This window comes from Eublepharis macularius, chromosome 3 (genome assembly GCF_028583425.1).
Source record: "Eublepharis macularius isolate TG4126 chromosome 3, MPM_Emac_v1.0, whole genome shotgun sequence".
In the NCBI taxonomy this organism is placed as follows: Eukaryota; Metazoa; Chordata; class Lepidosauria; order Squamata; family Eublepharidae; genus Eublepharis; species Eublepharis macularius.
Window position 1 is genome coordinate 153,221,964 of NC_072792.1, and position 24,381 is coordinate 153,246,344.

At 42.1% G+C, this 24,381-nt stretch overlaps 1 protein-coding gene across 1 annotated transcript; it reads right to left on the bottom strand.

Annotated features, from left to right (window-relative positions):
* Positions 1-2,978: 2,978 nt before the first annotated feature.
* MEDAG (mesenteric estrogen dependent adipogenesis) lies at positions 2,979-19,397 on the bottom strand. Its single transcript, XM_054975000.1, has 5 exons — positions 18,838-19,397; positions 11,069-11,178; positions 8,046-8,158; positions 6,896-7,181; positions 2,979-5,233 (listed from the first exon to the last, which is right to left on the bottom strand). The coding sequence occupies exons 1-5, from the start codon at positions 19,128-19,130 to the stop codon at positions 5,127-5,129; spliced, it is 909 nt and encodes a 302-aa protein (XP_054830975.1). The 5' UTR covers positions 19,131-19,397; the 3' UTR covers positions 2,979-5,126.
* Between the last annotated feature and the right edge of the window lie 4,984 nt (positions 19,398-24,381).

Here is a 24,381-nt window from a genome sequence, read left to right on the forward strand (position 1 = left end):
TGTTTTTTAGGTTCACACTTAAGGTGTGTCTCTAAATATGTAACCCATGAACAGGCAACGTCTGGTTTGAAAACATGGTGCATCACACAGTTGTACTCATGAAGAAGCCTGGAGTGGCTGTAGCTGTCTTGTGTGGTTTGGCCAATGGGGGCAATACTCCACCTCTTCCAAACCCGAGGATAACACGATGGACACGCATAAGGAATATATTTAAGACTCCAAATGTGGCAGAAAAGTCAAAACATGTTTGCGTTTGATGTTTGCTGATGTTTGGAATGTAGCTGGCAGATGCTTTGAAATTCTGTCTACATTACCTTTCGATTACAACATTCCAAAAGACTAAAAGAAAGTTGGCACTCATATTTGACCTCACCATACTCCCCTCACGGCAACATAATCACATAAGCATGTAAAATATTTAGGTTTTTTATTCATTTGAGCAAACAGGCTTTTTCTTCTGCCAAGCTGCTCCTTGACATAATAGTTCTCAAAGTGGAAAACAGGGCTACTTATGTGGATGCTCGTAAATGCTATAGGAGGTATATATTCCTTTCTCAGTGTTCTCAGTCCAATATTAGCATCTATTACAAGAAGAATTGTAGACTATATGTCTCTCAAAACTTGTGCAGTCTCATGGACAAAGCTTTTTTTTAAAAAAAATCAGTTGACTTGCTAGAGATGCTTTGCATTGGCTAAGACACACTTCAATAATCTCAATGGCAAATTATTCTTTGTAATACATCAGCAAATTTGAAATGATAAACCACTTAAGTAAATTTGAGTCTCTGTTCAGATTGAATTGTATCTGCCCACCTCATACTCATCTGTGCTGCTGTGTTCCAAAGCCATGTCAATAGCAGCCTTACACCAGAGTGCTAGGTCTCTGTCTCTAGAATTTGTGAGAGGCCTTCGTATTAGATTTTAACTGGCAGTGTTTTAAGAACAGGAGACAGCTAAGGATAGTAAACACAGAAATGGAAGTATGCTACAAATATGCCATAATATATAACATACCAAGAATTGAAGTATAATTCCATTTACAGAATCCATTGAGCCAATTGCTGTTAATATTCATGAACATTTTGATTCTGCTACTCTAGTTCAAGAACAGTAAACAAAATTAGTTCATTCTTTCAAACTCGTACTAGTGGAAGTTGATTTTTAAGATGCTGCTATACCCATCCTGGGCTGCATTCTCTGTTTAACAGACTTTCATGATGGAAGAAAAAGTGTTACAACAGACATACTTTGACATCCAGCAGGACTAGTTGGGAATTGCTGTTAACCAAAAAAACTCCTTAGTTTAAAAGAAATCATGTAAAAGGTTCCAGCAGTATTGTGATGTGTTGGGAATCTTTCTTTGTGGTTGCATGTCCACAAAGCATACTTCCACTCAATTTCACTTCATACTCAACAGCTCCACTAAGAAGTAATACCATATTTCTTTCCCCCAAACACTGATTCAGTAAGCTCTCAAATTTTAATATACAGAATATTGCAAATACCTCATGTTTGCATCAATTTTAGCTGCCAGCCACCTTGTCTGAAAGTTATTAGGCCTGGAAGATATTTGCATGTTATGCAATATAAATAATTGATGCTTCGACATCCTCTGTGGCACATTGCAGTAATGGAATATAGTAGTGGAGTGGCTCATTCTGGGCAGTCAGTCAGAAAGGATGATTAATATTGGGCTAATCCTTTGGAAGAGGTGACTCAGTTCTTGCAATATTTCACTACAACATGGTAAAACATGTTTTTAGGGACAGAATGTATCAGTCTGCTTCCTAGTGAACAGTTGTACTTTGAACTTTTGTTACAGAATGGATTCTAAAGTTACTACACTTGCCCTGCAAGGCAGTATCACAGCATGTCAAGGTCCTTGCTGTCCATTAGGGATACAACTTGCACATCCATCACCATGCATAGAAGAATGTAATCTGTTACTTAAATTTTAGCTTTGGGCTTCATGGTTTGCTGAGTTAAATATGATGTAATTATCTGAAATACTGGACCCCCCCCCAAATCTGCACTTTGATGTGTCAGTAAGAGGGGTAAAGGGTAGCTGCCATCTGTCTTCTGTGTAGGATCAGGCTTTGCTATAAATAGAATAATCTGTGTACATGCACCCCAGTGAGATCCTTCTCGGATGGGTTTGGCTTGTGCTTTTTGGGAATAGAGGAAATGGTCGTGAGAGAGGTTTGGTGGGGTGGATGGGGCATCTTCTCAAGCAGCATAGGAATCAGCTTACTTTGATCAAAGAGTGAGCTATTCTGCCTCTAGCATGCCTGTTTAAAGTGTTGCAGCTTTATTGGTAGGGGGGCTTTTTTACAGGCAAGCAGATCTACCCACATCAGTTTCATCTTCCCTTATAGCCAAACCTCCATTTGATGGTGCACAAATCTCTTAGCACTTTGCCCCCGACACAGAACCTAACCTCTCTTGGCTTATCACTGCCACTGCTAGCTTCCTCCTACTATCCAATTATCTTCACAGTCCTAACCCCACTCAGGCTGGATTTTTGACTCCATTGTTCCAAGGAGCAGAAGAACCTCTACTATATTGACTTTTTTCCTCCTTTGAACTGCAGTTCCTTTGCCCACCTCACCCAAACTGTATTATAAACTGCTTTTGATAGTCCCCTTACTTTTAAAATCCACTATGCAGCATGGAGAGCTGTCATTCAAAGACATGTCTTTGGATGTGTAGAGACAGTTGTGCAAATCCTCAGGTGGTTATAAGCTGTGGACATTGAAAAGCTATTTAGGCTCATCTTGTCTGAAGAGACTGTCTACTGCTTGTAGCACAGCAGCTGCCGATATACTGAATGTTTCTCTCCTAGCTCCTGTTTTATGAATTGTATCAGCCGTTTACGAATGAATCATGCTTCATTCGTAATGTACAAAACCTAGTAGTTTTGTACATACTAAGTGGCTATCTAAACCACTACCAAGCAGCATAAAACAAAAATGAAGACATCTATGTAAAAAATCTTTTATTGGTGTTTTTACAAAGTATATATTACAAGGACTTAAGAGGCTACTGTGTTTATATAAAGTGTCTTTGCCAAGTAGTATTCAAATAAGTTTACAGAATGAAGACATTTTAAATGCACTCTCTTAATAGGATCATGGGAAAAAATGAACACAATTGTTGCTGGATTCATTCTCTAGATAAGCAAGGCCAAATGCTATTTTTAAAAACTCCTGCACAGTAATAAGCTTAATACAGTTACACCAAGAATCATCCCCTTAAAACATAAAAGGCTAGCACTTCCATGTTGTCCATTAACGATACAAAAATGGGGCTTGTGTTAAGTTATGCTGTGTGTATGTTAAGTGACCTACTATTCCAGTTTGGAAGATTCAGGTACACTATGGAGTTTTAGTGTGGAACCTCTCATGCCATCTACAGATAACATTCTTTAGATTCAAATATCATGTCAAGAGACTCATAGTCTGCACATATATTATCCAAGTTACATTACTTCCCTTCTCTTTGGACATTCATTCCCAGATATGTAGCACTCCTACATCTACAGGATGCTCTCCTCAAATGACTGAAAGTGGCAAGTCCCAGGCCACCATATCTACAGAAAAAGTAAAAGCAGCAGCTAGCTCTTGGGACAGTCAAGCCTTTGTAGCAATAACAATGTGTGCATTGGGGGAATTTAGTACTTTTAAAAATCCATACTATGTGTATTGTAGATACCACCACCAAACAGTTAGGGACAAAACGTAATCTGTCCTAATACTAAAAATGAAATGAAAACCTTGAGTTTCCTACGGCAAGCACACTGCCACCACGGCTGTATCCCTGCCCACAAGGCCGCATCCTACACCATACCAACTCAGGCTGAATTCCGCAAGCTATACACAGCTCTGCCTACTTTTAGCATTGCTTCCAAAATACAATCGTGCCATTAATCCCATAACTGCAAGAGTGTGAATTAAATAGGACTGCTGTGGCATTGTCTACCCTACATGACAAGATATCATCATGTTGCGATATAGGCAAGGTAACTAACAAGAGAACATAAAGCCAAAAGTACTGATCTCATGAAGTATAAATATCTTTTTTACCATTGACAAAGGGGTGAAAAGCAAAAATTAGAGGACTTGCCACAAAAACAAGTAAATGCTATTTGCTACTATGAGATTTTTTAAAAAAGAAACACATTTAAGATCTATTGTGATTAGGGTTAAAATACAAGATCCGGATGAACTAGACTGTAGTACTTGTGGAATATGGTGTATTTTTCATAATTCCATGATTTGCAGAATCAAGACTTCAGACCACCAGACTGGGTGCCCACTGACAAGTCCTTTGATGAAAAAAATGTGGACAACCAACCTAATTTTTTTCCACTTGTGGAAAGCAAGCACAGGATACTGATCTTTACAAGAGGAAAGGAAAAGATACAGAAAATGTTTAATCAAGTCCAGATTAGAATTTCACTCTGTTCTGAATTCAAATTCAAAAGATCACAAAATTAGGATCTTTCCAGAATTGGGAACAGGTACAAACCTGGGCAATAAAGCAGTTTCAGAGTACCTCTTTAAAGTGCTTGGGGCCAAACAGTTCTTCCAGGCTCCCAGTGCCCATTGTTTAAAAGACGGCAGTAAATTTATCTTGAAATAATATTTGATATTATTTAATAGCCTTTTTAAAAGGCTGTTAAAAGAATTCAATTAGTTTTTAAAACCAGTATAAGACACAATGATAAGCATTCTAGCAATGATAAAATCAACTGATTAATTGCTCACAATTTCAAAGATCCCTTTAAAACTTGGAAATTGGTATTTCAACTACTCTAATCAGTTCTCTGCATCTATATGCAAGTGGAACAGCTTATCTCAAGAAAGCTCTTGTCATGTGCAAACAGCTTTAAATGCTGAGAGTCAACTCTGGAGGTGCCATGTCAAGAGTCAGAGATGATTTCTCCTTAAGCCAAGGAAATGGCTGGAATGCAAAAGCTGTCTGTCTATGTTAGGCAAAACACAAAAGAGCAAAATTTCCTTTTGTTAACTTCGTGCATTCTGCAATAAGGACAGCTCTACCCTTGTGTATTCCTTCTTTATCCAATTCATCTCTTCCACTTAGGCAATCCCGACTACTGTATTTGGTCAGGCTTCAGGCTCTTGAACTGCTGAAATGGACCAAACAGTGAAAGGTGACTCCATAAAAGACGACTGTGGTGTCAAGTTGCCATTGAACACGTCATCTACTGAAGCTACAAGAAAAATACAATGAATAATATTAACACAGGCTTCAGGAAATCCATATGGCAGGAAGCAGGGGTGGACTAGGAAGAGCCCCACGCCCTGGCTTGCCCTCCCCCTCCCCCAACAGAGAGACAGTCCCAGCCTCCTCGCATGGGGTGACAGCTGCCTACTCGTGCCTTCCTTACACAAGACAGAGGCCACCAGCTTGTTGATGCAGCAGCAGTAACTCCCACCTGCCGACTGTGACAGCGGCTATGACCTTGCACAGGGCTCCCCCCTCAGGACAGCAGCTCCCCAAGCCTTTGGCCCCCTGGGACTTTCCCCAAAGGCCCCAAATGGCCAATCCCTGCCTGGCAGGAAGTGATGAAGCATGGAGGGCAATCATCATTTGGCTATGAGCAAAGAATTCAAATGTTCTTCTGAAAACAAAAATCAATCAGGCATGAAAATATTTCACGGTCTGTTAAGAAATGAAAACAGTTTCTAGGGAGCGCAAGTTGGTAACTTTAGCAGGAAGTCTTTAAAGTAAGTAAATATAAGCAACACTGGAAAAAAAACCACACTTCCTTGCAAGAACAGAGATTGAAACGATCTGGTGAAGTAGATCCACACAGGCAAAGGCTGAAAAAGTGGCTTCCTGATACTGAAGGAAAGGGAAAAACGGGTATTTTCCCCAAAAGTAAAAGGGCTGAAAGCGTGAATGGCAGCAACAACTAGAAGGCAGGGTTTGTAAACTGACTCTAGGGCCATAAATTTATCAATGAGGGCAGCAATATTCAAAAGCAAGCTGAATGTTGAAAGCAAAGCAAAGTTGATGAAATGGAAAAAGGAAATTTTTAAAGATTAGGTGGCTTCTTAAAATTCCTAAAATGCAAGAGAATACAGAGTTTATGTATAACAAGTATATGATTAAAGCCCTAAATTGAGACAATTTACTCATAAATAAATCCTACTCTGTTCAATGGTCTTGCACAAGATTGCAGCCTTAATGGAACACCTTCCTTTTACTATACACCAGTTTGGTGTCGTAGTTAAGAGCAGCAGGACTCTAGTCAGGAGAACCAGGTTTGATTCTCCACTCCTCCACTTGAAGCCAGTTGGGTGAACTTGGGTCAGTCACAGATTCTTGTAGCTTTCTCAACCCCATCCACCCCACAGGGTGATTGTTGTAGGGATAATAATGACATACGTTGTAAACCACTCTGAGTGGGCATTAAGTTGCCCTGAAGTGTGGCATATAAATCAAATGTTGTTGTTTTATAAAAGGCAAGCCATATTGGCTACAACTCACTTTTTATCCCCACGCAGGCACACTCACAGGTGATAAAAAAAAGTTGTGGGCAACACGGTTTGTCTTCCTGCCACCATGGCAGCTTTCTCGGGGCCTCAGGAGGCCCAGCGTGGTGGCGGAAACACCTGACGTGGCGGCAGAAAAGGCCTGGCTTGGCGACCAGGCCCTCTGGAGGCCCGGGAAGGTCTGGTAAAAATAATTGACATTCCCCAAAGCTTACAAAGTACTGTACAGCCAGCAGCAGTTGAGAACAGGATTTCATACAAAAGCACAGGAACCTTAATTCTTACCCGTTGCAGTTCTCCGTCATCTTATTTTTACTTTTATCAAACATTCTACAAAACTAGTCATGCTTGTTGCAGATAAAGCATCAACTTACTTCTGGAGGTAACACTGAACTTTCTGTCTGAAAAGCTGTTTGAACGTAGGTTAGGTTCACTCATTTTATCCAGAAACTTCATTATCATTTCTTTCTTCTCTGTATTGGTACTGGACAAATTAAGAACTTTTCCTTTCACTGAGACAGTGTCTTTGCTGATCCCAAACCAGTAAAAGAAATCAAATAAGGCATCAGATTTAAACTCATAGGAAAAGCACAAGTTCTCTCCATTAACCAAATGGGCTCCTGAAGGAAAGAATTTCTTTACAGCATCTTGAAAATCAAACTAGAAAGAAAAATAGAGGAAATTAAGACGTTTAAAATGTTTGTGCACGGAGAACTTTCAGCACATTTAGCTATAAATTACAACAAAGATTTGGATCTCAGTCTACTTATCAGTATATTAAGACTGTACAACATGGAGGGAAAATACTGGTGTATAATCTTGCTGCCTTAATAAACCTGAATGTTTTGTTACTGGTTTCAACAGTATTTGGATTGCAATTCTAACTAGTATTGCAATTCTAACTAGTAAAGACTATCATCAACATAAAATGCAACTTAAAGCTGGAGAAATATCATTTGGTTGCTGTGATGGAGGTTGTCCTACCCCTGAAAGGTAAAACAACAAATGGGCTGTTTTATCCCTGAGCATATGGGAGTGCTGTCCCAGCAACCAATCACCTTTCAGAAGAGGATGGAATGTTGGAGAGAAGCACAGCAGTGGGTTTTAGTTCAGGGCGTTCTCATGGAGAGCGTAGACGGTTTTGTGTATAGCCCTGCCTGGTATCATGGCAGAGTGGTTTAATTCTTCTTCTGGGAGAGGACACAGTTGTGAAGACTGTCTCTGGGGATAAGCAGCCCTTGTACCCTTCATTCTGAGTCTTGGGAAAGGACAGGCTGCTCTGTGTGGAATCCTGCCTGTGTTAATGGATCCAACTTGGTAGTTAGGTGGTTTGCAATTCAGTACTTCATACATTCACATTTCTATTGTACTTTGGAATTTATGGTGGCACAAAGACGAGCACACACACAAAAAAGGGATTGTTTTGCACATTTAGCCAAGAAATCATTGCCCTTTGCCCAATTTGTTAGATAATGATGTAGAAAGATTGAGCTTCTGCAAGTTAACAACCCCCACCTGACTCACCTTAAGTTTATAGTTTTCTCCAAACACAGAGGATATTATGCTGTTCATACCATTCTCTATCTGCCTTCTTATTTTCGGGTGGCGAGTGTTCACAAGCAAAGCATACGTTTTTTCTAGTGATGAAGGAGAAATGGTTACTTTTTTTTAAAAAAAACATAAAGGCAGATATGAACATCATAAAGTTTCAGATACTGTACCCACATCTAAGCAAATAACGTATTTGCCAAAAAGACTTATTTGCTGGAAGTTTAAGCTTCTCATTGCATCCCTACCTGGCTTGGGACAAACATCATAGAGACAAACATCTAGAACAAATCCCCATGTTGGTTAAGATCCTCTGATCAGGTCCTACAACATTTACCCTCATTATAAAAAGTTAAATTAACAGCTGGGAGTAGGGTCTTTACTACAAATACAATGGAGATATGAAATAGCTTCCCTGTGGAGCTCATGGTTATTTTCATCCTTATGGCTACTGACGGGGCAAGTGGCATTTGGAGACCAGTTTGGTGAGGTTGACTTTGTTGCTGTTACCATTAGTTTTTACAATTTTCACAGAGGTTTTGATATTATTTTAACGCGTGCTGATATAGGTGGCCTGATACTTTATAGATAAATTGGATCATTTACCTTTCAATTTTAAAGGAAGTTGGGATTCTCAAAGACTCATGGAATATACAAAATGTGCTTTACGGTAGTGGCCTTCAGTTTTACCAAACCCAGGACACCCTTTTAGCCTTCAAGTATGGGACCTACTGAACTTCAGGCCCTTGACACCAATCATGTGATAGAAAGAAGAGCTACCAGAGCGATGACCTCAGTGGTATCCAGACCAGAACCATGAGCAGCAGACCAACAGAGGCAGGGACAGAAAACACAAACTGTGCATCAGGTGGTGAGCCATAAGGAAGAACAAGCTGCAGGTCAGAGTCATGAAGACTGATACAGAAACGACCTGAAGGGATGAAACTGGCAGGGGTGGGAAGTGCTTGTGCTTTGTTTGGGAAGGGAGAAAAAAGACGACAGAGAGCTTATTGTGAAGAAGCACGTTCCCCTGTAATCATATGTGGAGAACTCTGGAGAACTTAACGGGGTGGAGTGGCCAAGCCAGGTCGGAACAGAGAAGGCTTAGGAAAGGGTTTTTTTAGTTAAGAAGCTCTGGGCAACAAGCTCTGGGGTCTACAAACTGCCTGTCCTAAAAGATTCTCTCCTCCACGGCCCTGCTGCTCTGTCATTGTGCATGCAAGGAGAAGAAGGAGCACGGAGTCCTTGCCCTCATGCATGAGCACTAGCAGCAGGTCCTTCCAAAAGGCAGCTGCTTTATAAGGGTTCTCAGCCTAACAGGGAGGTGCCATGACCGACCTGAGGGCTCCAACCCATGGGTTGAAAACTGCTTTACAAAATGGATTCTGCTGTAGGAGAGCATAAGAGTATCCTGAATCAGACCACCAGGCCATTTGATTCCATGTCCTTTTTCACAAAGTACCCCAGGTAAGCAAGGTGTACAGAGTAAGGCCTACCCCTGTTGCCCCCCACCCCCAACTTATTCAGAGCATCTGTCACCCAGCATGGGGTTTCTGATTCATTCTTGGACAATAGTCATTGATTGACCTATACTCCCTCAATTTATCTAGGGCACTTTTAAAGTCAAATAAGGTGGTCAATATTACTGCAACCTATGACACTAAAGTTCACAGGCACCATATGATATAGTACTTTTGTTTGACCTTGAGCTCCTCAAATTCATTGTGTGCCTGTGAGTTCTAGTATGGGAGAGGGGAGAAACATTTTTCTGCCCTCTTCTGTCACATCATTCAGAATTTTTCTAAATTTCTACTGTTCCCCTTCTAGTTATCTAAACGGAAAAGCAGCAAACTCCTTAGTCTTCCCTTGTAAGAAGGTGCATCAACCCATTAATAATTTTTCTTGCCTTTTCTGCACCTTTTCCAGTCCTTTCTGAGATGTGACCAGAACTGTAAATAGTATTCCAAATATGCTCACACCACATATCTATAGAAGGGCATTAGAATAGTGGCCATTTTCAATCCTACTTCTAATAATCCCCACCACAGAATTTTCCTTTATCCACTAGTGTACATTGTCCTGAGTTTTCATCTTTTTCTAGACCAATGACCTAGTTCAAACCCATCCGTGTACATATAAAGCTGAATTTTTTTTTTTTTGCTAACATAAATCATGATTTGCCATGCTTTCCATTCACGATTTGGACAACACCTTTCAGAGATCTTCACATAGATTATATGCTGCATCTAACCTCTGTTAATCTCTTGCTTTGAAAACCCCAGCAAGGGTCACCGTGACTCCACTATGACTTGATGGTACTTTCCACCACCACCACTCCCAGTCTAACAACATGCTTTGGAACCTATGGCTCTGGGATCTACATCAGCTGTGTTTGGATCTTCAACTTCACTATTAGCCTTGTCCTTGGGAAGCCACTCCAGTGTCAGTTCACATAACAAACTAAAAACACAAATTAACACTAATAATTCGATGTTATTGCTGTTTACATATTTTTAGACAAGCAGAACCTCATAGATCCCAGTTTTATGATCTATCAACATAGTAAGCCTAGCAGTTCTTACAAATTCTCAAAAGAGGCTAAGCTAATTATGGTCAGATTTTCAAATTAAGCAAACGTTCTTGTGAACACAGGACCCAGCTGTGTGGAAACACATTTTAGGTCAGCCAATTATTAGCTTGGAAAATTATCAGCAACCTAAAACAGTTAAACTGCTGTGCAAATGCTCTTTTGCCTCCTGCTCTGGGAGATTTCAAAAGCCACTAAAAAGTCACTAAAAGAGGCCATTATTTGCATTGTACTACAAACTCAAAACTGCCATTTTACAAGAGAAACCATATTAACATGCTATATTAGTTTTAAAGGGCATAAATATCCTGAATTCAACTATGCCAAGTTTGTACCAAGGTTCTGTTTAGTGCTTTGAGCTAAACAATCCCAACAGATGCATTTGTTTTAAAAGAGGTTTACTCTCACACACCTTTCGAAGAATTGTATTTTGTTCGGACATTAACGAAGAATACCAACGGACGGCCCAGAATTGTCTCTCGGTAGTTTTTGTAGTCATAATGGGTGTTGAGCTCTACGTGCCTATTCAGAAGAATAAACATTTTGATGGTAAGTGTAAAGTAGAAGTAGTGGTTCACTTTAATGCAGAGTTTAGTAATCTTATAAAGTAAGCCATCACAAAACCCAGAAATACAGAAGTCAATAGCTTTATTCGACTTTTGTAAAAATTAAAATTATTAATAAAAATGTTGTATAATTGCAGTGTTGCCCATGCTTTAAAAAAAGAAAATGAAAATGGAAGCCATCTTTTCTACTATAAGGCTTATGACACGTCAAAAATCTTTTTCTTCCACAAAGGAAAGAGAAGACTGGCTGAGAAGGCAACTGCTATCGTCAAAGGCAATCTGGTCAGAAACTGCCAGCTGGCTTGCATTCTTTATCAGTGACCTTTAGCCAACAGCCTCAATGGTTTGTCCAGTTTTCTAAAAGAAAACCATGAGAAGAATTACCCTATGGCCTCAATACAAAGCTGAGAGTTCAAGAAAAAGTTTACCAACTTAGACTTTGTATTATTTGGGGTTTTTTTTCCAGCCTTGAAATGGAATTTAGGTTGATGGTTTAAAGTGCATACGAAGTAGTACAACCTTTGTCTAGAGAACAGAGACCAACATTTTTATATTTGAAGTAGCTAGTCTGCATCATTAGGCAGGAATTGCCACATCTCTTGTTTCGAAGGCTCCCCTTTTCAGTTTAGCAATTTGTGAAAACAAAAACAGCTTCATAAAAATATGAGTCTTCCATGTGGTGAAGGATGTGTCACCTTTTCCCTTTCTCAGTCCATGTGTTCCAGAACTTCCTCTTCAGCAACCCTGAATCTGAACTTCATTCAAACCACTTATTCTGGAGTAGTTCCAGGAAAGCAAAGAGGACAACATAGCTGATTTTGCTTCTAGCCAAGTAGTTTGGCTAAATTACTTTGATGGTTAGGTTAGCCAATCTTAGACCACTATTACCCAAAGACACTACATAGCACATTTGAGCCTCTTATACTCTGTTGCATTATGTGTAGTCCTTAATTAAAAGTTACCCAGCATCCTCTCATTTAGCTATTATGGCTCAGAGCCAAAGACTTATGCAACTAGTTCTCTTGTGGTCCGAGAAATATGCATGTGACATCTATGCCCTCTATGCATGTGACATCTCTCATTTGACAAGAAAGCTCTCTTCTTAAATTAACTGGACAGCTTGGGAGCCCCTGCTTTCCGCCCTAGTTGTGTTACATGAAGAGGCCACACTACAGCTCTCCCTCGTGCCAGCACTGTCCCCATTTCCAGGATGAGAAATGGCCTTCTTCCATGGAGCCCAAAGTCTCTCACATCACCCAAACAGAACAAAGGGTGCCATACAACAGTGCACACCATGCCACAAAGGTGTCTCTTGGGAGTTTCACAAGCCATTTGGAATATAGTTCCAGGATTTAAAGATATAAAGGATATAAGGATTGAAGCTCTTATTATTTCTCATTAAAGATCTTATTATATCTTATTAAAGATATAAAGGATATAAAGAATATAGTACTAGGAGCCCTGTGGAGCAGAGTGGTAAGCCGCAGTACTGCAGTCCAAGCTCTGCTCATGACCTGAGTTTGATCCTGGTGGAAGCCAGGTCCAGATACCCAGCTCAAGGTTGACCTTCCACCCTTCCAAGGTCAGTAAAATGAGTACCCAGTTTCCTGGGGGTAAAGTATAGATTGACTGGGGAGGGTGATGGCAAACCATCCCATAACAAAAAGTCTGCCAAGAAAACATCATGATGCGACATCCCCCAATGGGTTAATAATGACTCAGTGAATGCACAGGGGACTACCTTTATCTTTTACCAGGATTTGCTCTTGAAAAGCTGAAAAAGGCCATAGCGCTGACTACATTTCTAAATCCTACTGTATGCAAATATAAACAAGCGGATTACCAAATATTACAATAATTTAAAAACTTCATGAAATATTATGTGCCAATATCAGAGCTGTGGTCATTTTAAAAACTGTTTCAAAATTACCACTGCTCGCATTTCATCACATGCCTTTGTTCAAGCAAATTTAAAGGCTGCGAAGGCACCAAAGTTGCAGAAGAAGCAAAAAAAATTACTTGGTTTACATAATTAGATCAGTTAAATCCCAGTATACAAAACCCATTATAGCTGCTTCTGCAAACACATTATAGCACCTGTTAAAACAAGGTTGTTTTTCTGCCAAACCAATTTTACTCAATTTCACACTGTGTAAGTTTCTAATCTCTACCATTTAGAAGAGCATATTCCATGTAGCTGACACACTTTGTAGCCACCCCACCCACAATGCTACTACAGTTTAAAAACTGTAATTGTCAATGTACCGTAAAGTATTAAAGTTATACTAAAACAGTCAGATTCATTTTCTACCACAGTTAATGTGGCTGCTGGAATATAAATGGCAGCAGTGCAGGATACAAGACAGACACGGGAAAACTGGGATGGGTGGGTCAGCAAACACACATGTTCACATGAGTCATTGTTCTGGCTTACCAAAAGCCAGCTATTTATTCTATGAAAAAGAGATTAACTTGCAACATGCAAGAAACAAGTTAGCTTGTGTTAAAATTGAGCACATTTTCTTAAATGGGTGTTTGTTGATTGGCTGATTAGCACAATGCTGGGAAACCCAATAGCTTTTTGCTTTGGCCCTTTTTACCAATAAGGCAAGATGATGAATTTTGCATTCAGTAACTGCACTGGTGTTTCTACCCAGTATGTTTATTTTTAATTAATTTCTTTCTTCCAGTGATTGAATTATAAAGGGAAAGGTATGAGGTGCCCCATCATGAAATCCACAAGCCACTTTGCATGATGCCTCTGTCCATTTCAGCCCATCCTACACAGCAAATTCCTACAGTTTGCAAATCCATTATGGAAAGAAACGGGAAGGCAATCCTGGCTAGAATCACTTCCCACAACTGTATGAGATTTGGAAACAGCTAATTCTGAAGACTCATGCAAAGTCTTGGTAGTTAGTTCACATTCGGAAGCATCACTCTGAGATAACCAGACATTTTTGGGAATGTTTCTGAATGTACTAAGTAAACTCTGCTTTAATTTCTCTTTTTGATGGTAGATCATTCTGTATACAAGGATGGAAATATATCAGGAAGCTGTTGGAAAAATTATAGATATGCAGGAAGGGGTCACTGTGAGTTTCTTTTTGCTTCTTTTTCTTCATAGTGGCTTTCCTTGTTTTCATCTTTTGGTTGTATTTATCAAGCCTAGAGCAAGAACTTAGCCATTGTAATATGGCATGTCCATCTGCCTTTTGTATGAATAAGAGTAAACCTGAATGTTGTTTCTGTTGCTGTTATGTAATTGTAGCAATCTGGATTGTGATGTTTACATCTGTGGCCATTCCCTTGCATATATATATCTAACGCTAGTAAATTCCTTCTGCCATCCTGTCTTGGTGATTCCTCGACAAATGGTCAGATTTAGATATTCCCCATTAGATTGGGGAAGGGGCAGGGGAGACTGGAGGGGTTCCTCATTCCTGCCAAGTTGTTTGTCCCCTGGTTATCTGGTGCTTGAAACCCCATTACCACTGGATCCTGGTAAACACAGGAATAAGCAATTCCTGCTACATAGTTACTTACCACCTCAGTGGCATTGTACAGTTGGCCCTTTGGTTATATTCAGAAGAATTATTTGGATGCCAAGTGACATACTTGAGTGACTATTTCAGGTAACACATCTTCTCCTGCTTAAAGAAGTTAGTGGCACTTCCTTCTTTGCTTGAAAGTATCTCAGTCAGTTTATATAGTAGACTCTGAGGAAGCTGGGACTCTTGGGGTTTGATATGAGGCTGACTGGCTGACTGAAGTGAATATGACCCAACCAAGTGCATGGGGGAAGAGAGGCAGGCAAATAGTCATTTGGCTAGACAGAAATCCTACCTGGGTTTAATAACATGGGTGGGTTTGGATAGAATAAACAAAGCAGTGCAGAGCTGAAGAGTAAGCCACTCTCTTCAGCCAGGCATGCAGCCACAGACAAGACGTGGTGGACAGCTCCAGGAACTGGGTCCCTTGAATAGAGGTAGGGAGCAGGTCCCTTTGGAGCCTTCACCAAAAGTAGATAAAACGGCCCATCACAAATATTTATTTCTAGGGGATCTGACTGACAACCTGGAAAAGTTTGCAAAGTTTGGTGTTTTAATCAGGTTGTCACATTTACATCTTCAATGTTAACTACCCATGAGGGCTGTAGCCAGATCCTGGGGATGTATTGTTATGCTGGGGAAGGGGTCCAATCAACATAACGTGGAGTTACGAGCATACTAAAGTAACCCTACAGTACTATCATACACACACTTTCCTGGAAGTAAGCCACATTAATTAGACTTCAGTAGGATTCCAAGTAGGCCTTCTCAGGATGGCACTGTTAGCCTCTTTGCATCAATCAGACTACAAGGTTCCTGTGAAGCAGCTGGGATGAAGCAGGAAGGAATTGCCTGCTCCGCAATATAACAATGACTGCCTTTGCATGCATCAATGTACCAAATTCTAGACATCTTCCAAAAACACAAGACAGATGAAACTACAGGAAGTAGCGGAAAACTCCAAATTTTATTTTTAATTCAGAGACAAAAAAAAGAGAGCCCTTCCTCTTATTTTAAAACAGTGCTCTCTCAAAGAAGTTTGGGGTGTTTCAAGCTTCCTGCATAATTGGTGTTAACTAAATTTGGATTTCCCCCAGACAGGAGGAAAGTTAGGAGTCAGTGTAAAGTTAGGAGTTTGCAAAGTCATCAGATGCAAATGTGGTTCATCTGCAAATTACAAACACTTGAAAAGTGTCTTCATATATAGTGATCAGCTGAAGCCAGCAGCAACCACCTTTTAAAGAACGCTTTGCATCAAAACTCAAATGTAAATGCTCAGTAAATTTACATGTACACCCAACCTGCTCTAGAGAATGTATCAGGTGCTGCCTCCTACCTAGCAGGGTCTTTTCGTTCCATTGCACTAGTCCTGCACAGTATTTGTCCCAGAGCAGCCACGTTCAGCAGAAGGTTCTCTCTCACCCTTTTCTAACAGAGCTCGCTGCAAGAACAGCATTGTATAGCCAACTTGTTTGTTATGGCAGGGAGACAGTCCCATCCCCACGCTGATCTTAGCAAAGAGGCCAAACCTGATCTTATGGGACAAAATCTGGAGGGTGAATGGATTCTTTAAAACAAAGAGGACACACCTAGATCACATCATATAAATCAAGTCTAAATAGCATTAAGATGACACATTCAATTGTTTATTTTATGCACAAGAAGGGCCAGTTATTGTTTTCAGGGCTTCTCTGAGGAATGAGGAAAGCAGTGCGACAAGGAAAATAAACACACAACAGCCCCACAGCCCTCTAACGCCAGATATGAGAGAGCTGGCTGTAATCCTGCTACAACGCCACTCCTCGGACAGTCGGATAGAGGCAGAAACACAAGAGTTTTTAATTGTCTCAAAAAGAAATCAGAATGTTTGAATATGGAGATCAAGTATCACAAAGTGACCAAAGCTACAATCTTGCGCACATTTCTTAGGACTAGGGCCCAGCGACTTATTTCTCAGTAAACAAACACATGATACGAGTTCAAAGAGAGCTAGGAAGACTATTTTATTTAAATCTCAATCGTGAGTTTGGCCTCAGGTGTATGCTCCTCTCTCCCCACTTCAGTTCCCTTCCAATTCCTCATCTACAAAATGGGAAATGGTAATTCTGCCCTAGCTTGCAGGATTGGACTACCAAGGCAGAATGTGTGGAATGCTTTGGACACTGTAAACCACAATTTAAATGCTTATTTCTATTACTTTACATGTCCTGGGTTCAAGCTCACATCAAGCTCCAACTCACATGAAGTCAAGTTTATAGGAGGGCCACTAGGCTGTCAACAGGAGGTTTCAGGGCAACTATTTGGGGGCAATTGATTCACCTAGTTGCAGTTTATTTTTTTGTACTTCCAAATATTCAGGATACGGGGGCAGGGGGAGAGACAAACTCTCGATTCTTAAAGTGACTTCTTCAATATTCTTCAGCTGCTCTTCCACTTGATCACAGCCACAGAGGCTTGCCTGGATTCACCATCAACAAACACATTCCAGAAGGACACCATTTAAAGTCAAACTGAATGGTCTGGGCAAACATGGCCTGCAGCTCTGCTTCCCTAGCCAGCCATTTTAGAAACATCTACAAATATAAATACTGTCCAACTGGACCACCACAGCAAGGTGGTCTTTCAGTCCAGTGAGCCAGTCCAGTGAGCCATCCACAACTAGCCAGATGCCCCCAAGACGCTAAAGGAAAAAAAAAGAAGCTAAAGGGGAAAAAAGGAACATAATAAATACATAGATCCAGAGGAGTTAGTCGTGTCAGTCTGTAGTAGCAAAATCAAAAAGAGTCCAGAAGCACCTTTAAGACTAACCAACTTTATTGTAGCATAAGCTTTCGAGAAGAGAACTGTGATTCTCGAAAGCTTATGCTACAATAAAGTTGGTTAGTCTTAAAGGTGCTACTGGACTCTTTTTGATAATGAATGCATTGGCCGTTCCCTGTAGTTTCTCATCCTGCACCTGATCATCAGAGAGATGGTATGTCTGAATGTGCAAGCTACTTTGAGATAGGATGCTATAGGAACATTTTTTGTAGGATTCCCACATCATGGAGAAGCATGCTGTCAAATTATGGCTGGAAAATCTTGAAGGCGGTAGGGTAATAATAACATTTGATTTATATACCGCCCTTCAAGGCAACTTTTAATGCCCACTCAGAGCGGTTTACAAAGTATGTCATTATTATCTCTTTTCACAAAATACCACCACCACCCCACCACTGTTCCCCTTGACCTAACACAGGGGAGTGTGTAGGAGACCTTTCAAAGCCATGTTTTCAAGATAAAACTTCTAGGACTCTAACCTGCCAGGGACACATCATCTTTCAGATCTGCCAGCTCTTCACCATCTGGCAACCTCAGCCAGCCTCCTTGTATTAAAAAGAGGGAAGAAAAGCCACTTTGCACATTCACATGTTTTGTTTTTATTTATTTTACTTCATTTATACCCAATCTTTCTCCCCAGTGGGGACCTAAAGTGACTTACATTCCTCTCTCCATTTTCTAGAGCCAGTTCTTACAGTGCAATCCTAAAGACACTTTTCTGGGCATCAGTCTCACTGAATAGACCAGTGCAGGCCCGAGTAGCCCTGCTCAGCGTGGTTCTCCTAGGTTACAGGCCTGCGGGGGGCGGGGGGGACGAGCAAAGGCAGCCTTAATCTTCACTAAGCAGCAAGGGGAACTGTGCAGGTACGTCTGCAATTAACATGGGATTAAACTACTTTTTAAAAAGCAGGCAGGCATCCTACCCACTTCTCAACAGGCAACTATGACTCACGCATTTCACACCACTGCCCCAAAGTTGCCAGCAAAGCTGTGAGCACAGACTGGGGGGACGCAAGGCGACAACCCCGTTTCCAGCCCCAGGTGGTTTTGTTCTTGTTTTTTGAGGGGGGGGGGGGCGGTTGGATCAATTTCCATCACTCTTTCTCCAGTGTCTTTGCCAGCTGCAAAAGAGGCGGGAACTCAGTAGGTGCATCAAGTCCAATGATAGCGGGGGCGGGGGGAGCACACGGGGGACGACACCCACACGCCCAGCTGCGGCTCCCCGGAGAGGAAAAGGAGCTCACCTCTTGAAGTAGCCGGCGAGGCGGCAAAGGCGCTGCCCGTCCACGTACAGGGAGCCGTCGCTGATCACCGTGAAGCCGCCCCCGGGCCGGCGGCTGGGCGGGCTCAGCACGGCCATCGTGTCCCCCTGAAGCTGGAAGGAGTCGGGCTGCAGGAGCAGCAGCTGCCGCAGCGGCAAGAGGGCCAGCTCGCAGTTGCACGTCCGCAGACTCTGCAGCTCCCCCGACGAGACCGAGGTCAAGCTGGGCCGGGCCGAGCCTCCCGCGCTCGCGTCGGAGCCGCTCCAGACAGCCATGGCGTTTGCAGTCAGCGTGGAGCCGGCGGGTGGTTCAGTGGCGGCCGGGCTGGCGAGAGGCGCTCCGAGTCTCTCAACTCCGCCTCTGAGCCACTTGCAAAAGAGGAGGGCAGAGCCCGCCCGGCTTTTATAGGTGGCCTTCCTCGCGCAGCCTCGGCAGGCGGGGAGGGCGCCGAACTTTGGCTACTTGGCCGCCGACAGCCTTCAGCCGCCTCCGCCCTTTGCAGAGGGGGCTGCGATTCCCTCCGTCCCTGGCGCCGTCGAGTCCTTCTCTAGCATAGAGTGTCAGTCATATGCATCCAAGTTGTGTCATAGCCGGGTCTGAGGCCAACGGCACCTTATTAGAGGCCAAGAAGATTTTTAGGGTATGAGCTTTTGAGAGTCAAAACTCCTTTTTTCAGATATTGGGAGGAGTGGAGAGGTCCTGAGCCTTTATATCGCAGTCAGGAGGTGGGCGGGGTGAAGCTGAAGAGAGGATGTAAAGTTCAGTGCAGGCTGATTAGAGCAGACATTAGCATCTGTAGTGGGACAAGAATCCTCTGTCTCTATTCAGCCCCGGGCGTTCCATTGTTCTGAACGATTAAATAAACTCAGGTTCAGCACTCTCATTGTAATCTGCCCTTGAAGCTTCTTAAGGATCAGAGATCCCCACTCCTTGTATTTGAAGCTTTGACTCTCTAAAGCGTATACTGTGAAAATCTTGTTGCTCTCTAAAATGAAGCTGGAATCGCATCCTACTGTTCCAGTACAGACCAACATGGCTGTCTACCTGGATCTACTTTGTGTCATTCCAACAAGATAAACAGTCTTGGGTGTACTTATTACATGCCTGTTAAAACCCGTCTTGTGTGTGTTTGCTCGCTGGTTCGCACATGCACATGGCCTGTCTTTTGATGGGGGCTGCTTTAGGAGTAAACATTTTTGAACCTTAATGTCAAGCAATAGCATGCACATGAGGAGGGACATCATGCCTTTACCCAGAATTGTCTTGTCACCTCAATAAAACATATGTTCAGTTGCCAATCCTCTAGCAAGTGGGGCAATGTCATGACCTGTGCAAGTATGTGTGAAACTTGATCACCAGAAACCATTTGGAAACCAACTCCAGTGGAAAACTGCATATCACTGCATGAAATATGATTGGTGGTGGCAGTCTTACTTATAGGGCAGTGCAGTATTGAGAACTGTTCAGGGACCCAGGCTGGGCTGACTGCTTTGGCTGGCAGGAATCATAGAAAATAGTTCAAAATGGATAGCCGTGTTAGTCTGTCTGTAGCAGTGGAAAAGAGCAGGAGTCCAGTAGTACCTCTGAGACTAACAAAATAAGTGGCAGGGTATGAGCTTTCATGAGCCATAGCTCACTTCTTCAGATACAGCTAGAATGTGAGTCCAGCTGTCCTTATGTCTTGGACAGTGGAGAGATTACAGAAGCCAAATGATAATAGCCACTGAATGACAAAGGCAGGCGTAATTGAATAGGGTATGGTATGCAGAGAGGTGGTGGGTGTGGAGAAATTAGCATTGATAATAAGACAGGAAGCCTTTGTCTCAGTTCAGTCCAGGTGGATGCATTGTCTTGAGCTTCGTTATCAGTTGCAATTCAGTAGTCTCTAATCTCCCTTTGAAATTCCTCTGCAGGAGAACTGCTGCTTTTAGGTCAGCAACTGAATGTCCTGGAAGGTTAAAATGTTCACCCACTGGTTTTTGAATGTTTTGGAATTCTCCCACTAGAAAATAGTGGGAGAATACACAAGCCTCATGGTTGAAGAAGGGAGCTCCGACTCTCGAAAGCTTACACACTGAAAATCCTGTTGGTCTCTTAAGTTGCCAAATCCTACTTTTCTACTGTAGACCAACACAGCTACTCACTTAAAGCAAAGTCAAAATGTAAAATGAGCATCTTTAAGCAATGTGCATTTTGAAAAATTGGACACTTTATTCTTGTTCAGAGTGGGCTGAGTAGGAATAAAGAACCCCCATTCTGGATATTTGCTTGGAGCCCCAGAATCCTTGAGGCTGCTACTGGTATTGTACGTTAGTGAACGGATGGGTCATGAGTTATATCACCATAGATACAACTCATCACTTTTAAATAAAATATTACAGCCTTTTGGAAACGGATTTGAACGCTCATCTCTCCAGTCCTAGTCTGTAACCACCCTGTCCTTGCCCTGCCCTTTCTATCTATACTGCTGCTCAGGTCTGTATCTGATTAGCTTCAGTTACGCTATTAAGCATAAGACCATTCACCGCCAGTCTCCCTGTAAGTCACTGTTTGACGTTGTAGTCATAAAAGTATGCATATCAAGCCCAATCCACTGCGTACCCTATAAGCATGCATAGAATCAGAATGGAAGGTATTAAATTGTGCTTTTAGTTGGAAATTAATTTAGTTGGAATGAACTGAACTTGCTTGGATGGTAGATAGGGATTTGTATCCTTGTTGCTGACTGATCTCATCTGCCTTTGGCGCAAGACTCAGACTGGGTAGAAACAGAGGACATCCTCTGCTATTGCTGGAGAAAAACGTCCTTTCCCTCTAACTGAGGCTAAATGTGTGCAAATGGGCAGCAGCAGGGCTTTTTTTTCAGCTGGAACGCAGGGGAACGGAGTTCCGGAACCTCTTGAAAATGGTCACATGGCTGGTGGCCCCGCCCCCTGATCTCCAGACAGAGGGGAGTTTAGATTGCCCTCCACAGGCCACTGAGATCTAAACCCCCCTCTGTCTGGAGATCGGGGTGGGGCCACCAGCCATGTGACCATTTTCTCCGAGGGCAACCCACTGAGTTCCACCACCTCTTTTCCCAGAAAAAAAGTCCTGGGCAGCAGAAACCTTTTATGGTATGGAGGCAAATAACATCACCTGGTAAACAACATCCCAGTGCACTTCTGTTAAAGGGACAGGATATTTTCCCCATATAGTTGGCAGCCTCAGGGGGTATGTGCCAGTACAGAATACTGGCATCTCTTTAAGGAGGACTGGCACCTCTTGTGCATTCAGGGACTGAGAGGGAAGAACATTGTAATTATTGTCACCACTTTTTTAAATTAAAAAAAAAATCACTGAGTAGCCCTATCCTCTACTGCATGCACCGTTATGCTTTACCAAGGGGGCAGGGAATCTTCAGGTTGCACAATTCAGATGTTTTACAAGCCATGATGGGGGAAGGGGGGATGGAACTCAAAGAGTTGCTAGAATGAATAGGAGCATGTGGGCCCTATCACATCTCCTGAATGCAGCACTGGGGAGTTGCTGAGGAAAATGATTGGTGTGTGAGGCAGCAAATCAGCATGAGCTGAAAAAGAGTGCTTTGACTTTTGAAAGCTTACACCCTGAAAATCACGTTCTCTAAGATGCTGCTGGACTCAATCCTGCTACTCACCCAAGTAATTGCAGAACCACAATTCTTCCTGGGACTCCTTCCAGAGCTGTATAGTAGCTAGTCACACACTGGGATTGAACAGGAGGTTGGGATTGCTGTGTTTGCACATTCCCTACGTGCATTATCTTTCGGTGTGATTATCTGTGCTCTGGTATGTAGGCTGGATTTCAACACTAGGACCACTAGAAGATTCCTAATGGCTCATGTTGTGTCTTCTTCCTCTGTGCCTAGTTGGCTATGCAGGTCACATAATCCCAGGATAAACTTTGCTGGGGTCAGAAATGGCTTCTGGCAGGAGGGGAAAGTCAGAAAGATCAGCAACCCTTATGTGGACCTCACATATTCTTTGGGTGTATCTAACCCACTCCGTAGTCACAAAATGTGATTCTAAAGTGAGAACACTCTTCTGGAAGAAGCGACCACATCATCTCAGCACCAATTTGATCAGATAATACAGAGCCAAACAAACTCCCTGAAAATTTACTTGCAGACATGGCCAGAGTAACAGAATGGAAGTGGTGGCTGTTTACTTTGAAAGAAAAAAGTAATTTTTCTGTTTACTTTTATCATTGCTGTTTTGACATGTATACAATTACATAGGTAAGGTAAAGGTAGTCCCCAGTGCAAGCACCGAGTCATTACTGACCCATGGGGGGACGTCGCATCCCAACGTTTTACACTTTACCCCCAGGAAATTGGGTACTCATTTTACTGACCTCGGAAAAATGGAAGGCTGAGTCAGCCTTGAGCCGGCTACCTGAACCTGGCTTCCGCCAGGATCGAACTCAGGTTGTGAGCAGAGCTTGAACTGCAGTACTGCAGCTTACCACTCTGTGCCACAATTACATAAGGGGTTCCTATTAGCTATAACTGAGTTATTCTACTGGGTTCTGGGGGGTGGGGTTCTGGAGGAGAGTTGTGTGTGTGTGTGAAAATAATCAGAAAAGAATAGGAAATCAAAAGTGTTAAGCAACAAAATATGCTTTACAGAATCTATGCTTGGCAGAAATAGAGAAGTAACTGCAAATGTGGCACATCCTGAAATGTTCATTGATGAGCATTGGAGAAGAAACTCCTCTTTATTCTTTTAATGCAATTATTCCATCACCAGGTGAAAACATCTTTAACATACTTCTTGAGTCCTAGGGAGAAAAGTGGATCTGAAATGCCTTTAAATAAATAAATATACCAATCTTTATAAAACAAATTGCTGAATATGTGGATTCATTGTTATTTTTTACTATGAATTTTTACTATGAAATTTTCTGGGTGTCAAATATTGGTGTGACTTCAGCTTCTGAGCCATTTTCAGACTTCAGTCATTACAATTTGTAGACATCCAGACATGAATGCTTCTCTTACTTAGATCCGAATTACCCATTTGGCCGTTGTAGTATCCAAGAGGATATTTTGCTTGGCAACCTTGAAATCTGTGTGTTGGTTTTAATTACATGATGCTTTTTCAGCAGAGCCGATCTCATGGAATGAAACGTTCACGAAATATGACCGAGCTGTGATAATGAAACGGAAGGGAGTATCTTAGCACTAGCAGTGAGCCATGCCCTCACGATGTTAAGAAGGCTTATGAATATGGCTGTGCCATAAGCCCCTTCTCTGAATGTGTTTCAGACACAAAATGCTGCCCAAGCAGGCAGATATATGGAAGCCGGATCCTGGCCAGGAGACGGAACGTTGCTAGCGTGTGAGGCCAGCTGTCAACCCCCCACACCCTGGAGTTGTGCTAAGGATCCTGATACAATAGGATCTTCTCAGCGTTCCTGAATTAATCACTGCAACATACCCTACCCATCTTCCCTTAACCACTCTCCTATTCATGGGCAACTCAGGGCACTGATAGCCTTCCCCAC

Excerpts from the sequence above, each read along its gene's own strand:
- MEDAG (XM_054975000.1), bottom strand. The coding sequence starts at position 19,130 with ATGGCTGTCTGGAGCGGCTCCGACGCGAGCGCGGGAGGCTCGGCCCGG. Across the intron at positions 8,159-11,068 it reads AAAATACAATTCTTCGAAAG|AAAAAACGTATGCTTTGCTT; the intron begins GTGTGTGAGAGT and ends CTTCATCACTAG. Across the intron at positions 7,182-8,045 it reads GAGAAAACTATAAACTTAAG|TTTGATTTTCAAGATGCTGT; the intron begins GTGAGTCAGGTG and ends TTTTCTTTCTAG.